General features: G+C 41.2%; 2 protein-coding genes across 8 annotated transcripts in view; both read right to left on the bottom strand.

Moving 5' to 3' along the window:
- The window catches only part of SNF8 (SNF8 subunit of ESCRT-II), a 33152-nt gene extending 31897 nt beyond the window's left edge, over positions 1–1255 (bottom strand). For all 3 annotated transcript variants that reach the window (XR_012851574.1, XR_012851573.1, XM_075845547.1), the window contains exon 1: positions 1132–1255. Coding sequence is in view for 1 of the 3 variants with exons in the window: in XM_075845547.1 (XP_075701662.1) it covers positions 1132–1185 (54 nt within the window). In the remaining 2 variants the exon portion in view is untranslated. The remainder of the gene's footprint in view (positions 1–1131) is intronic.
- Positions 1256–2804: 1549 nt separating this feature from the next.
- The window catches only part of GIP (gastric inhibitory polypeptide), an 81758-nt gene continuing 66936 nt past the window's right edge, over positions 2805–17626 (bottom strand). For 3 of the 5 annotated variants that reach the window (XM_075847004.1, XM_075847003.1, XM_075847007.1), the window contains 5 exons: positions 5574–5665; positions 4315–4461; positions 3299–3433; positions 3116–3193; positions 2805–2909 (listed from right to left, as the gene is read on the bottom strand). In XM_075847004.1, the coding sequence (XP_075703119.1) occupies positions 2900–2909; positions 3116–3193; positions 3299–3433; positions 4315–4461; positions 5574–5665 (462 nt within the window). In that variant the 3' untranslated portion in view covers positions 2805–2899. Of the gene's footprint in view, positions 2910–3115; positions 3194–3298; positions 3434–4314; positions 4462–5573; positions 5666–14447; positions 14654–17626 lie in introns of all 5 variants that reach the window. The other 2 variants (XM_075847006.1, XM_075847005.1) reach the window with 2 other exon arrangements.

Genomic DNA, 17626 nt, shown 5'->3' on the forward strand with positions numbered 1-17626 from the left:
TACCCGGTGCCCTCCAGTTGTGCCCTCTGCCGTGGATCCGCCGTTTTAGGGTCCCCTCTGTGTTGTCTCAAAATCGCCATAGCCCTTCTCAGACTGAGTCTAAGACACTCCCTCTATTCTCGGATTGGGCAGAACTGCTCACGTGAGATGCTCTGGCCAATCCGAGTACAGTGGGGTTGTCTCAGACTCGTACTCTTAGAAGCACTGAAGTAATTTTGAGACAACACAGAGGGGCACAACTGGAGGGCACCGGGTAATATTACTCCATATCATCATATTTAAAATGTTGTTGCGGGACCAGAAGGTCGCTTTAAGGGTATGTTCACACATAGCGTATTAGTTGCAGATTTTACATCCGGATTTGTGGGCAGAACATTTGCATCATATTACAGTAGCAGCAGAGTGGATGATATTTTAACAAATGTCAGCCATGTGCTGCGGAAAGAAACAACACACAGAATACGGGCATAAATTTACCTGCGGTGCGAATTATTAACCCGCAGAATGTCAATTTATGCTGCAGATTCGCTGCGCATTTATTGCAGAATGTCCCCGTTCAGCTCAATGGGGAGGGGGGGGGGGGGGTCAGATTCTAAAAACAAATGCCGTTGTTTGCGTCATTTGCAACAGAAATGTGGATCCAGCCTAAAACTTCTGTTGATTTGCAAAACTGAGAGGCCATTAAAAATCGATTTGAAAACAGCGCCAAATTGTGGTAAAACCGTATACAGACACGATTTTGGTTGCGCGGATAATGATGCAAAAACCGTCTCATGTAAACCGGACACTGTACCTGCTGCAAAGCAACACAAAGTATAACGGGAGACTTCTAGAAACAAGTGTGGTCCATAATAACCCATCAGATTACTATCGGTTGCTATGGGCAACAGTGCTGCTTACACTTACACACACTATATACAGTATATATATATATATATATATATATATATATATTCCCATTATGTGTTAGGTGACAACAACTGGACATTTACATACTAGTAAACAATGTAATAATCAGCCTTGGCATCACTGTGATGGGTAAGAACACCGGACACAATACGAGCCTCCCTCACGTTTACACATAAATTACACGCAGATGGCCCATGACCCGGTTAACCCCATCCCGTTCACCTCCGCCAGCTTCTTCTTTGCTATCGCCCCCGCTCCCACCCCTCTCCGGTGCATGGTTGACGCTCAGAGCTTCACTTCCGCACTTCATCTACGTCACCACTACGAGACACCGACATAAGGTGATGACGACATTCTGATCGAAACCTTGGTAAACGCTAGGGGGAGATGCTGAGGAAAATGTTGTCTGCTACGTTGTTCATAGAGAGACATAGTGGCGGCCATGTATGTGAAGACCAGATAATGTTCTCTCAGCACTATCATTGCAGTTCGGTGGCTTTGCTTTCTTATTGAATACTCTGTTTTGTTTCTCTGTCCATAATCCTCTTTATCGGCCAGGACAACCTATCAGATGCCTGCTTTCATCTACTCACTTGCGCTTGCAAAATTAAAGGGGTATTCCTCAAAATCATAAATGATCACCAGAATAGGTAATTTTTTTCTGACTGCTGTGGAGCCAAAAATGAGGAGGACATTGAATGGAGTGGCACCGAGCATGTGTGCTGCCGCTCCATTCAGAGCCTACGGAAATTATGGAAACAATCAAGTATATCACTTGGCTGTTTCCGTCAGTCCTATAGACATTGAATGGAGCTGCAGCACACATGCTCGACCACCAATCCATTCAACCTCTTCTCACTGCGGGTGTGTAGTGCAGAGGATCTAGGGATTCGGGACCCCCGTGACCCCCATGGTATGGCCCCCAGTGATCAGATAATTATCACCGATCATGTGGATAGGTGATAATTGTCAGTTCTCGGACAACCCCTTTCAAGGAATTTGAATTTTAGCCATAGTAAACCTGCCTGCACTGGTTTTATTTATTATATATTGGCTGACCACGCCTTAGTCATAATCATATTTCCCTCCTCTGCTGTAAATTTGGGTGATGTCACCTATTTGGGTAGACTCTAGTACAATTTGGAAGAGCAAGTTTAGACATTTATTGGTTGATGCCACTCTATGAGCAGGAACTCAAGCCGTCTGTGTATTACATGGACAGCCATTTATCTGAATACCCGCCATGTAATACTACATTTCCCCTGCAGTGGCTGCTACGGGAAAATTGTCTGGCCACCGATTCCCCTGGAAAAATCAGCTATTTGCTGGGAGTTTCGGGACACAGACCTGCGGTGAGCTGCAACATGAAATCCCTTAATCCTATGACTAAATTAATGGTAACGCAAGGTTTTAGTATTAATCTTGCCTATATGTGGCATACACTTTAGATAACTGATCCCTGGGGCATTGCTATAGAGGGTGCAGAGGTATAAGTTGCACCTGGACCATGGTGCCCGAGGGTGCCCAAGGAAACTGGACCAAATAATATGATATCAGTATTATAAATGGCACGTTAGTTGGGGGCCCTGTTATAGATTTTGTATTGGGACCCAGGAGCTTCAAGTTAAATTTTAGGAATTACAGTCACAGCTACTCAGATGCGTTCCCTATAACCTCTCAGACATGTAAGTGCTTACAGGCCTTCTGTAGGATGATGTAAGTCGGAAATAACCAAGCGCCATTACAATTTACTAGTAAGTGCAATTTACTAATAACTAATGGTCTAGTACACAATGCGCGGCGTAGACCGTTATTATGGTCACTTAATAGTAAGTTTGAGAAATACTAGAGCCCATTATTTTTTATATGAATGTTTTATTGCAATAAATTGCATCGTGACTACATATTAAATTCTGGACAATATTAAAGCTGCAAATGTTTTCCACTGTCTCTCCAACAACCGGTACTCAATTGGGTGCTGATATGTTTATTAGGGGAATCTGTGGAGATAGAAAAAAGTTTTACTCAAAGTGTCTTTCCATACACGTAATAGTATGCTACATATGCAAACAGACTATCATCAAATATTTTTAATGGTGCATGTAGCATAGTCTGCAAGACTAATCTTACAGTCAAAATATACTCGGGGAGAAGGGGTTGGGAATTGTTCCAATGCATTTGCACCACATAGTAATATAAAACTCACCTAGCATTGCATAAATCCATTGACATGAGTAGATCCAAGGTTTGCTGACACACTGCGGCATTCACATCATACTGATCACTGGAAAGGATCATCCAAAACAGGAGTAACAAAATTACATATTGTCTGCAGATTTGGGTGGTGGAGGAGTGTGTTCCAGCTGAAAAAAAGTTCTAATATATTTACCTGTTCATTTGCCTGTATTTCAAGATCCAGGGCATAAATTTCTTGTTTCCTTCAAACCCTTCTATTGAGTCTGTGTCGATATTGAAATCTGGAATCTGGAAATCCACCTGTCTTTTGGCAAAGTCAGAAATGTTGCTATGGAAGAGAATAGGCACGGGTCAGAGGGTTTAGGTAGCTTTTATTAGAGGAGAATGAGCACAACAGTCAAATGGCACCTGGCATATTCTTTTCATATTGCATGTTAAACCCTATACAGAAAAAAAAACCTCCCAGTTTGCCATGGGCATATTGCTTCCTCCTGAGTAGGCAGAGAGAAGTGGCTGCCCAGTTTCGAGCTTACACGAATATATGCTCAATCAAGAAGCTCGGCCAGAGACAGGAAGGTGAGCATACATTATATGTATGATTGGTCTTAAGGAACTTCTTCCTTACAACAATGGTGGTTGTCTGCCCCAGATGCCCAAGGCTCTGTGATGCCTTTGCAACACAGCCCCATTCAAGTGTATAAGACTGGGCTGCAGTTCCAGTTCAGGAGTGGGCCTGTGTAGAAAATAGGGGCTTCTTCATTTTGGACCACGGGATTGTACCCTTACCAATTATACAATGATGGCATATCCTAGAGATGTCCTCATTGTCTATAGTGGGAAAACCTGAAAAACTATATATAAAGTAACTGAAATGTAGTTGAATTGGGGCTGAGAAGTACCCTCCTGCAACTTCAAAATATTTGCTTGTGCCTAGCAGTGGAACATGTACAGGACTCACTTCTCCAGGGATCTGCATTGTTTGCAAACAAAATGGTAGGAAAATGCCCCAAGGGTCATGAAAATATAGTGAAGGGGGAAACAAACCCCAGGCCTTACTGTCTTAAGCGGCAAAACCCAACCCCATAATGGCGGAGCCAATGTTGATCTTTGCTGTGAGACTCTTCTATATATGCCACTGCTTTATTAGTGAAGATGGAAATGCTAGTATTTGGTATATTCATTGTGTAAAATGAAGATTAGGTAACATACTTGCTCTTCTTCTCTCTTCTACCTAGCAACCAGTCCACAAAATTCTTTTTGAGCATGTTATCAACTGATCTGCTGTAGTCACTGGCTAGAATAGCCTCTGAGTATCTTCTCTGTATGGGCTGTGCCACTTCACTGCTCATCGATGCCCTACAAGACAGAAAAGTTGTAATAATTAACAAAGCGTAAAACTGATATAGTTAAAGAACCCTCACAAATGCCAACCAGACCAGTTTTAGATGGCTACAGAAAAGATTTGGCCACAATCAGATACATATTGTAATGAATCGTCATCTACAAACTACACACATGCACAAACTAAGGCTCGGTTCACACAGTGCAGGATTGCTACAGATTTTGCCTGCATTTTGGAAGCGAAAACCAGAATTGGATCCAGGAGAACAGACCTATAAGGCCTTTCTTTATATATTTCTTCTGTTCCTGGATTTGGCTTAAAAAATACACGCAAAATCTGCATCAAATCTGCACTGTGGGAACCCAGCCTAATGGCTACAATCAGAATGGTTTTTATTCTAGTGGAAGGGACCTAAACCAAGCTTGTGTAGCATGAAGATGTAGTCTGTTATACAGCTGTGACCACTCCTTTATATGTAGGTAGATGTAATGAAATGGTGGTCACCCAGATGGCCTACTAGTGGTTAGTAGCGAATCTGAAGTCTATAGTATGTAGAGTACAAGTGGAAATGGGGGTACTGCCGGAAGTGAAAAAAACAGATGTAAACAAAAGCATATAATACTATGTAAAGTATGTGTCTACAGCTACAACAGAGGATTTCGGTGTTAAATTATGTAGTCTGATGTAACGTTTGTTGCCAGTGTGCTCCTTAATCCTTAGGCAGTATACCGTTTTTCAGCTGTTTATGCTTCAGACTTCTTATGCCTTCAGTTTCTAGGACAGGAAGTAGCCGTCTGATGACCAAATTTTGATTTGGCTATCAGGATGTGTCAGACTGACCCTAATTCCCAGCCATTAAGGTTAAATGTTTTTTTAAGAAGAAGATGAAAAACAAGAAACGTTGGGAAGTGTAGTTCAGTGTTGACATCAATGAGGGAGGAAGTAGCTAGCTTCTCTTCCTACTTCCTCCTTCAATATAAATCAATATAGCAGTCAGATTTCTAGGAATTATAGCATTTTTTTTTTTAAATGCGTTTAGTTATTTTTTTTAGAAATACCCTTTATTGACTACTCACATTAAACAGAAGCACACTTTATCTGCATTCAGTTAAGATTTCTTATTTACCTTATATTAGTTTCTTCACAGTCTATGGTGTTAAAGGCAATAAAGGTGAAAAAAACAGCTAAATATTTTGGAGCCATCATCATGTTAGTGATCTGCAAAAAGGGCAAAAACAATAGTTAGACTCTTATGGGCATAAACTATTTCCTTTACACAGTGTGGTCTAATAAGATAGTACAGGTTCTTAGGAATATCCGTCTTCATAGAAAGATCTCAATCTCTATGTATCACCATAATCATAACTTTTTTTTTTCCTACAAAATCGACTGTATTAACACCTTTGTGTGTGCGTTTTCCATTCATGACCAACTGGCCAAACTGCAAGTTTAATGATCAGATTGCCCATGGTTTACAATACCTGATTCTCAGTTTTTTCAGATTTTCTATCAAGCTTATGAAAGGGGCTGCTTATATCATTCACATATATGTATATAAAAATGTTTCTGGAGTTTCTCAGAACTGGAGATATGTGCGATAAAGTGATGATCACCGGGGCAGACATTTTTCTGGTTTTCTTTTTAGTAACTCTCTTGAAGAACATTACAGTCAGCCTCTTTCCAGCCTGAAATAGCTAACAACAGTGAACTTTAGGTTGTACTCAGCTGCACATCACACGTATATGAAGGGTTGTTTCATGAGGACGTCACCTTTTCTCAAAGAAGCCAATGCCAGGTCTGGCTTCTCTCACCCCCGTTGATTAGCTGTTATCGCCAGGGGAAGCAGCGGCCAGCCACACATTTCCCCTGCAGCTGCCACTGCAGGGGAAATTTAGCATTATATACTGGCCATTCAAATGAATGACCGTCCTTTTAACGTAAGGTCACGCCGGGTCTGCCACAGTGGAAGTCGCACTTACAGAGCTGCTCTCCGTTCTGGCACATAGAGGGGGATCCAAAGCAGGGTACCCCTCTCTATGACATCCATATGCCCTAATGGGGCATATAGACAAGGCATGTCCTGATGGGACAAACCCTTTAAGTGTCCATTGAACATGCCAGATGATATTCTATCAGAGAAAGAAGTAATGGATGGGGCAGTCAAAATAATAAAGTAAGACGATGTTTATGCAGAATAAAAATCTACTTCTAGTATGAGTAATTTATATTATATATATATATATATATATATATACATACATAGCAATGCAAATTACTTACCTTGTGCAGTGTCCTGTACTCCTGGCTCACTTGGTGAGTAACACAACTTTATATACCCTGTGACATATCCCTATTGGCTGCCCAGGAACATGCCAGCTGTACAAGAGCTGGACTTATTATATTTGCTTCATTAGCACCAATTAAGTCAATTTCACATGAAACACGAGCACTGATGTACAGTAATTAAGCTAATGCAAATCACCATGTGGTGTTTATAGAGGGGGATTTCTGAATGGAAACCTTTTACAAGAATAAGGTCCTAATCATCCTAATCAATAGATAATAATGGATGCTTCATTGACCAGATAGAGAGCGGTTTAATACATAAGCAAAATATGCTGGAAGAAAATGTCCAGTTGGCGGTCCTACAAGCGTCATCAGATCACACATTCCAAAGTTACACATAAAATATGTTGGGCAACATTATTGTTATTAAAGGAGTTGTCCAGTTTACATGACCCTTTATGACCCTTTACTATGTGCTCTTTTGGGGATGCTAAGCTAATAGACAGGGCAAGAACACGGCTATCTGCTCTGGAGGACCACAGGTGTCCATCGAACGATATGGATACACCTTAATTTCAATGCCTGCCCTGTAATGCTTTATTTTTCTTAATGCAGCACTGTAGGGGAAATACTTACTTACACTTCCATAGCACAGAGCAGCTTATCGTGGGGACTTCCAGTAGCAGTACCCTTTAAACAGATGTAGGGAACTTCAGACCCACGGGCCGTATAAGGCCCGCAGAATCATTTTATCTGGCCCCTGCCGATATGCACCAACCTCACTCAGACCACCACCGCATCAATCACTACTTGGCTCCGTCCGCCCTCCTCCTGCTCCTAAATGTGAGTGTCCTAAATGGGAATGCCAATCCCATTTAGGAGCAGGAGGAGAGCGGACGGAGCCAAGTAGTGTCATTCAGTACTAGTGAATGAGGCAGCGGTCGGAGTGAGGTCAGTGCGTGCTGGCCCCGGGAGTGGACCAGTCCAGTCACCTAACCTCACGTCACTGATGTGAAGTCAGGTGACTTAGGTCTGGTGACTGGACTGGTCCACTCCCAGGCTGGCACGCACTGACCTCACACAGACCGCCGCCGCCTCATTCACTAGCCTAGGCCCCATGTAGAGTTAGGACCTAAATTAATTTGCCGTGAGCCGTGGCCTACTCAGACCGCCGCAAATAAAATAATCTTGTCGCTGGCATCACACACACTGGAGAGTTTACATTAGGGGTGAGTTAATTAAATGCTTGACCAAATATAGCAGGCTAATTTTTAAGTTGATAATTTTGTATGGCCTGTGAATGATGCTATAAATATCCAAATGGCTCTGCGGAGAGAGCTGGATGGTTGACATTTGGTGAAATTGTTGCATTAGCTTTATAAATTTGGGACAAATTTGGCCACGCCACCCAAATTTAAAGCTAACCATGAGAAAAAGTTGTGAAAAAAAAAAAAAAAGTAAGTTAGATATTTTATAAATATGGTACACTCTATATTTACTCCATAACACATTTTATAGCAATAATTTGGGATCTGCTTGTGTCCAGCCCTGTTACACATGGATGGTTCAAAGAGTTAGATGATCTGCTAAGAAACATTTAAGTATATTATAAATGAATGCTGTGCATTACTCTGGTGACGTGACCTTTGGATTGGGCTGTGTGGGGGTCAGTATACACACTATATTGCCTATATGAATAGTGCTATGATAAGGATCTGCTTAAGTGGAAGGTTTCCTGCTATTAAGATGTAGTCTGGTGGCGATTCTTAACCTGCCTGTTCATTAGATGTGATAAGAGTGTTATAAAGCATCCTCCACCATCGTGTACAATGTATTTATTAGCTTTAATTGTGATTTTCAGCAGAAAAAACTCTAAGTAAGGAACTGAAGATTTTGTTAACACGTGAATTATTCAGGGTTTTTTTTATTTTGCCACTGCAAATCGATATTGTCAATTTATGGTTGACAACAAGATCTAAACACATCTGTTTCTCTATAAAACGAAAGGTGACCGTACAAGGGTGTAACAAGTAATCATGGGCAGTGGTGCATTAAGTGTACAATGGGCCCTGGGCTGTTGACACAACATGGGCCCCCTCTTTCTCCCTTACACGCAATGCAACCCCCAAAAACCCTTTTCCCTTGCGAGACGCCTAAACAACGCTTTTCTTCTTTGAACTTTTATTACAACTTTAAAACAAACAATCCTATTAATAATTTTTTTCAAATATACAACTGTAGTATATGAACTTAGATGTGATGGATAACAGCTTGATCCTGCGTGTCAGAGACACGCAGGACTCGTTGAGACTGGACCCGTCAGTCCCGCTGACCTGACAGATACAAGTTTTAGTGCTAGATACAGCTGCTATGTATACAGGATACAAAGCGGCTGTATGTCAAAAAGTAGTTTTTAAAAGACGCACATAGCCTTTAACACATCAAATAAAAAATATTAACACCTCTCTTTAAAGTGTAACCAAAAAAACTTCAAAAAAAACTTTTGACATGTCATAGTGAAATGTCAGAAGTTTTGATCGGTGTGGGTTCAAGAGCTGTCCCCCCACCGATCGCTTAAATGAAGCCGCAGAAGGGCTCGGGTGAGCGCTGTGATGCTTTGTTTCTGATCGGCATTCCTCCAAGCTGTGTGTCGTCTCAATAGAAAGTATATGAGTCCACTGCGCTATTGATTTCTCCAAAAGAAAACCAGAAACCTTGTGGAACTGAGACAAGCGGAATCCATTTGCATTTAAATCAATGGTAATGCAAACGGAAGCTATGGTTTCCGTTTGCCTTTCCGTTCATGGGTTCCTGTGACGGAGAGGTCTGACGGAAGCCATCAAGGGAACCCCAATGCAGATGTGAACACACCCTTACTGTATCAATAATGCAGTCAATTCAGAAGGCGATGTGCAGAGAACTGCATCACTGATTTCTAGCGCGTCCAGGAGTGTTGCAAGCCCCAAAGCATATGTCCCCCCTCTCACACAAAAACATTATCTATATACATATACAGTTATTAAATCATACCACTATAGCAGATGAAATATTACCTGCATACTGTTACTGAACACAACTTATTATAAGACCAATATTACCAATCACAATACATTATAGTACCAAATAATACCGCCACACCATAACCCCATAGTCACTGAATAATACAACCACACCATAACCACATAGTGACTGAATAATACCCCCATACAGTTACTGAATAATAGAACCACACCATAACCACATAGTGACTGAATAATACACCCATACAGTTACTGAATAATACTGCCACACCATAACCACATAGTGACTGAATAATACCCCCATACAGTTACTGAATAATAGAACCACACCATAACCACATAGTGACTGAATAATACACCCATACAGTTACTGAATAATACTGCCACACCATAACCACATAGTGACTGAATAATACACCCATACGGTTACTGAATAATACCGCCACACCATAACCACATAGAGACTATATAATATCCTCATACTGTTACTGAATAATACTTCCACACCATAACCACATAGTGACTGAATAATACTCCATACTGTTACTAAATAATACCGCCACACCATAACCACATAGTGACTGAATAATACCCCCATACGGTTACTGAATAATACCGCCACACCATAACCACATAGTGACTGAATAATACACCCATACGGTTACTGAATAATACCGCCACACCATAACCACATAGTGACTGAAGAATACACCCATACGGTTACTGAATAATACTGCCACACCATATCCACATAGTGACTGAATAATACCCCCATACAGTTACTGAATAATACCCCCATACTGTTATTGAATAATACAACCACACCTTAACCATATAGTGACTGAATGATATCTGTCACAATCTGTGGGTAGGTGGACCCACTAGGCCGCACCGCCGTAGCGGGGTAGCAGCCGGCAAAACAACAGTGTACCAATTCAATATAAAGTCCAAGCACAAGGGTACCTGTAATAGGCCAGACAGTAGCAATGGCTTAGATGGGACCTTGGTGGCAGGTGATGCAAAACATGGCAGATGACACCAGACGTGTAAGTCAGCAGGCATAGTAGACGGCACAACACGACTCCAACACTAGAGATGGCACAGGAAGAAATACAGCACGGGATACAGGTAGCAGGGCACGGGAACACAGGGAATTACTAAGGGACCATTTGCAAGACTAACAGAGGCATAAAAACAACGCTCAGGCAAGGAGTGAAAGTGCAGGGCTCCTTTATAGTCCAGGGTGATCTGGGAGTAATTAGTTAATTCTTAAAATGTACGCACGCTGGTCCTTTAAGGCCGGGAATGAGCTCGTGCTTGCACCCTAGTGGTCACTGCAGGACAGGACGGCGGCATGTGCTGGCATCTCTGGGGAGCAATACCGTCAGCAGGATGAGAGGGGTCTGCGGTCTGCGACCACGGCCATTACATTATCCCCATGTTGTTACTGAATACCTCCACACCATAACCAAATAGTGACTGAATAATACCCCCAGTATTGCTACTGCATAATACCTCCACACCATAACCAAATAGTGACTGAATAATACCCCCGTACTGTTACTGTATATTACCCCCATATTGTTACTGAATAATACCTCCACACCATAACCACATAGTGTCTGAATAATACCCACATACGGTTACTATATAATACTGCCACACCTTACCTACATAGTGACTGAATAATACCCCCATATGATTACTGCATAATACTGCCACACCATAACCACATAGTGACTGAATAATACCCCCATACGGTTACTGAATAATACTGCCACATCATAACCACATAGTGACCGAATAATACCCCATACTGTTACTGAAAAATATCGCATACTGTTACTGAATAATACCCCCATCCTGTTACTGAATAAAAACGAATATACAATGACCAATATTACCACCATGTAGTGACCATATAGTGGTAGATGCCAGTTATACACAGGAGCTCTGCAGATGATATAAGTGATTACAGCACATTTATATCTAGTGACTCACAGTTGATGTCTTCTCTGATTAGTTGTTCACTTTCCCTTTTTTTCTCCATCCGGCCCAGACCACCGTGACAACTTATTCCGGCCACGACACGTCTCTGCAGAATTTGACACACAAACATGTTGGTTTTTCGCTTTTCCAGCACCCCCCACACCTATACCTCATCTTCTAAACAACCTCATAATCCACAGTGCCCCAGATGGTAATAATGATCCCTCAGTGCTCGACACAATAAAAGTGCCACACCACACTCCCACCCTTGTATATAGTGCTACACAACGTTCCCCCCCATATATTGCCATACAGCCCCCCTTGTATATAGTGCTACACCACAATCCCCCCCTGTATATTACAAAGCCTCCCCCAAAAAAAATAAAAATATTGTACTTACCTTGCCTTGTTCCCGCGACGTATGGAGTGCTGCACAGGCTCCGGTCGAGACACATGCGCAGACCAGCGTGATGCAGTGACGTCATCACGCCGGCCTGCGCAAGGAGTCTTCCCAGCGCCTTATAGGCTGCAGGCCTAACGTGGCCTGCAGCCCATAGTATTCATTTGTATCTGCATCCGGAGGACACAGATACAAGTGAATTTGGCTGTCGCTAGCACCAGGGCCCCCTCTAGCGACGCTACCGGGCATGAGGGGGCCTGTGCGGTTTGGGGCCCTAATGAAGATCCGCCACTGATTATGGGGCCCCATAGCTGTAATTGGAATGGGGCTGTTTTATTAGGACAGGAAGTTTTTGCCTCATCACATTCTGTCAGCCATAAAAATTTTATGTCTACGTGGCTTGTTTTTTGCAGGATGATTTGCAGATTATTTTTTTAGAAACTATTTGGGAGTACATATAAGATTATGTTTAATTTATATGAATTTTTAGAATGACAACACCATGACAAATGCAAATACATCATCGTTCTTCATTATTTTTTTAACCATTATTTACAATATAAATTAATTATACTGGTAATTACGAGTACAGGGATCTCCAATATGTATTACTGCTAAAAAGTTTTATTCAATAAAAATATTTTTTTTAAATCCTGTTTATTGCATGATTTTTTTTCATTTTTTATTTAATCCTTAAAGGGTAACTAAACTTTTTAAAAACTTTTGACATAGCATAGTGACATGTCAGAAGTTTTGATCTGTGGAGTTCCTAGCATTGAAACCCCCCCCAACAATCGTTAAAACGAAACAGCAAAAGCGCTCGGGTGAGCACTGTGGCCCCTAGTTTCTGATCGGCTTTCCTCGGAGCAGTATACGGGCTCAATAGAAAGTCTAGGAGTCCGTACACCGCTTGATCTACTTTCCTTGGAAAGCAGAGCTCTGTGTTCGGACCCCCACCGATCAAAACTTCTGACAAAAAATGTAGTTACACTTCTAACAATATTTGATTATTTTTAAAAAAAAAACAAAAAAAAAAACTTTAGTCCTATTACAAGACTTTCACTTTTAATTTTTTTTTTATAAACTCAATGTAATGTCATATGTATATAAGTCAATCTGTTCTAAAACATTATGACCCTTGAACTGTGAAACAAATGCATGGAAATAAGAACTAACAAACCAGAAAAAAAACACCTATGTGGATAGGTGATAAATGATAATGGCTGGAATACCACTTTACAACAATTGTTACATACGTGTTATTTATGGTAACCCCTTTAATGCCACTGGTGAGTCAGTAAATCGGTGTGTAGTGGCTCACTATTTGTGTCATTTAATCTTATTAACAGCCTTGGAAATATTAAATAATAGGGAAAAGGGATATGGGTTAGAAAAAAGAAGGGCAATACGTTATTTGGATCAATAGATCTCTTAAAAATATATTACTGGCAACAGTAGGCCTATATTGCCTGACAGGGATATTTTGGGTGAACGGTCCCCTGATTAAGAGCACCCTATTATATCAAATCCCATTTATTTTTAGTTTTTGTGTTAATATTTAACTAATTTCTCCTTTGCTGATATTAATTTTTACCTTTACTAGAGGGTTAGGCGTCGTTCCCATCAGCGTCAAGACTCCGTTCATGGGTTCCGTCTCAGCTTTCCAACAGGGGAAACCATGAACGGAATCCAAAACGAAACAAACGGAAACCATAGGCTTCCATTTGCATCACTATTGATTTCAATGGTGATGAATCCGGTGCAAATAGTTTCCGTTTGTCACCATTGTGTAAGAGTTCCGTTGTTTTGACGGAATCAATACCGTAGTCGTCTGCGCTATTCATACCGTCAAAACAACGGAACCCTTATACAACGGGGACAAACGGAAACCATTTGCACCGGATCCGTCACCATTGAAATGAATGGTGATGCAAACGGAAACCTATGGTTTGCGTTTGTTTCAGTTTGGATTGCGTTCATGGGTTCCCCTGTTGGAAAGCTGAGATGGAACCCATGAACGGAGCCCTGACACAGATGTGAATGAAGCCTTAATGAAATTAAATAAATAAATGGAAAAAAGAGTGACAGTTGGATTTTCATAGATTGTAATCATAGCACTCTCAACTCCCGACTCACAATGCGAGGCAAGCCCGGAGAAGCAGAGCGCCGCGCTCTTACAGCTGACACGCTCTACGCGAGTCAGCTGATCTGTGAGACATCTGAGCTACCGATCTCTGATTGCACGATCCAACCGGCACCCAAGCGTTCTAGTGTCCGACTGTGATCGCAATTTTAAATTACTTACGAGAATGATTCAACTTCAGGGATTGTGTTTGTAAGGTACAGCACTGAACTCCCTAACCTTTCCCCCAATTGAGCTATCCTTGTTGGGTTTGTCCTGACGTACGTTTCGCTATTGTCAGTCAGCTTCTTCTAGGGGCGGGGGTGCTCAGTTTCTGGCGTCTTTTAGGGGCTGAACTTGATAGACAGCTCTTTGAGCCAATCATACATCTGCAAAAATTAAAACAATGTTAAAACATACTCCTAATGCATCAACAACATAGTGGATAATTATTTAACAAAACAGGGTTGATTCCTTAAGGAGACATGAATAATGGGGAAGTGTAATTTAAAGAATAGGGGACATTGATCTTATAGAATGGGCACAGAGCCTTGATTAAAGCCCATTAACCCCTTAATGACCGGGCCTGTTTGGGCCTTAATGACCAAGCCAGATTTGTTAAATCTGGTATGTGTGACTTTATCAGAGAATAACTCACGAAAGTTTTGAATATCCAAGTAATTCTGACATTGTTTTTTCGTCACATGTTGTACTTTATTTTAGTGGTAAAAGTAGACTGATACGATTTGCGGAAATTAATAAAAAAATAGAAAAATTGAAGAAATTTTGTAAAAATTATCATTTTTCCCTATTTTTAACGGCAATATGTCACATATGTACATACATACAGTACAATTTTTTTAATTAAATATATATTTCCATCTCTTTACTCTATTTTGGCAGCACTTTTGAATTTTTTTTTTTTTTAGCAATTTAGAAGACTTACAAGTTTAGTAATAATTGTATACATTTTGAAGTACATTTGGTTTTCCTGCACCAAGCCAGGTTTTCAGAGGCTCATAGGTGTCAGAATGGTGGAAACTCCCTCCAGTGACCCCATTTTGCAAACTACACCCCTTAAGGTATTTATTAAGGGGTGTTGTAAGTATTTTGACCCCACAGTTTTTTTGTAAGAATTCATGCAAAGCAGGCGTAAAAAAATCTAATCTCACTTTTTTCATAAAAGTATCACTTTGAAGACCGATTTCTTTGTAAAGCGACCATGAGAATGAAGAAACACCCCCCAAAATCTATCACCCTGTTTCTCCTGTTTTCAAAAATGCCCCCATTGTGACTCTAATGCATTGCCTGGACACACAGCAGGGCTTGAAAGGAAGGGAGCACCCGGAGGCTTTCAGGACCCCTATTTTGCTTGAAAATGTTTTAGGCCCCACTGTACATTTGGAGAGGTTTTGAACTACCAGAACGATAGAAACTCCCCATAAACGACCCCATTTAGAAAACTAGACCCCTTAAGGTATTTATCTAGGGGTATAGTAAGTATTTTGACCCCACAGTTTTTTGCTAAATTTAATGCATAGCAGGTGAAAAAAAATTAAACTTCACTTTTTCCATAAAAGTATAACTTTGAATACCGATTTCTGTGTAAAGCGACCATAAGAATGAAGAAACACACCCCAAAATCTATCACCCGGTTTCTCCTGTTTTCAAAAATACTCTCATTGTTGCCCCAATCTGCTTATTAGACGTGTGGCTGGGCCAAAAAGAGAGGGAGCACCCTTTGGCTTTCAGGGCACAATTGAATAAATTCTCGGCCCCATATCATGCATTTAGAGGCATTGAGCTGCCTGAACAAAAAAAAAAAAACACGCAGAAATGACCCCATTTTAAAAACGAAACCCCTAAAGGTATTCATCTAGTGGTGTAGTGGGCATGCGGACCAAAAATTTTTTAAAGGAGGAATAATGGGTATTATTTCAGACACTATGGATATATAATGTTTTCTTCAAACTCTTATTACGTTTCCACATGAAATAGAGGAGACGTGGTAGAAGGTTATTTTGTTAGAAATATGCCACATTAATAAATTTGTGCGGCATACAGAAGAGAAGTGAAGCCGTGTATTCATAACGGATACATGTCGCTATAGACGTATTTGCCTGTACTTATGACTATGTCTTGCTGAAGAAGCAGTTGGTGCCATTATGATGTCATTGTGGACAGAATTCTGTCCTAATATAAAATCAGTCAGAGAGGAAAAAATAAACTGTACTGGAGTGACGGGCAATATCTTCAAACAAATGGAGGAAAATGTATCCAACTATGTTGCAAACTCGAGTCTGTTCACTAGATAGAAGAACACCTGCAGGGCTGTCAAGACAAGCTTTTTTTTTTTCAGTGACTGGTTGTACAACGTCTCTTTAGCTCCATCAATCCTTATATGAGGGACGAACGTGCCAAGTGACGCGGTACACCATAACAGACCCCTGCCCGGCAAGGTAGGAACCGCTATGTGCACAAAACAACCAATCACCTACAGAATATATAGAGGGGCAATGTCCAAAACCATCTATAGGAACAGTAAAGGATCACTAATCCCCAAAATGATGTCAGTATTTCCATAAGAACGGTAACAAAGCCCATGGTGTATTGATAAGGAACAGCTCAATTATTAGAGATCCTCCAAAAAAAGGTAAAGAATTAGGAATGTAAGAGCTGTATGTGGCAGGACATAGTCATAAGAAAAAGGAAATACATCCCCAATTTATTCTTGTAACCATTGCTAAAATGCACAATTTTCCCACTAATGCCAATATCCTCTGGGCATCCTGGGGGATTAAGGTGGCGGTCCCTGCCCTCATAAATGAAAAAGCCACAGGTGTAGCCCGTTGTGCTCTCGCACACCTTATAGAGTTTCACTCCGTATCGGGCTCTTTTGGAGGGGATGTATTGGCGAAACGATAGACGGCCCTTGAAGGACATAAGGGACTCATCTACCGCTAGTTTTTGGCCTGGGGTGTATAAATTGAAAAATGAGTCACTTAGGAGGGAGATTAGGGGTCTCAGTTTGTTGAGGCGATCATAGGCTGGGTCACTTCTTGGGGGGATTTGTGTATTGTCAGAAAAATGCATGAAACGCATTAGAGTCTCATAGCGCGTTCGGGCCATAACGGCTGCAAATACAGGCGTGCTATGGATAGCGCTGGTAGCCCAATAGGAGCGGATAGAGGTTTTTTTTACTATGCCCATGTTTAGGGTAATTCCCCAAAAAATTTTTATTTCAGAAACTGTTGTGGGGATCCATCCTCTGGCATAGCAAGACCTGGGATTTTGGGTGCCAAATTGCCTGGCGTATAAATTCGTCTGCTGGACGATTAGTTCCAGGACCTGATCGCCTATAA

Source organism: Rhinoderma darwinii, chromosome 13, assembly GCF_050947455.1.
Source record: "Rhinoderma darwinii isolate aRhiDar2 chromosome 13, aRhiDar2.hap1, whole genome shotgun sequence".
NCBI classification, from domain to species: domain Eukaryota; kingdom Metazoa; phylum Chordata; class Amphibia; order Anura; family Rhinodermatidae; genus Rhinoderma; species Rhinoderma darwinii.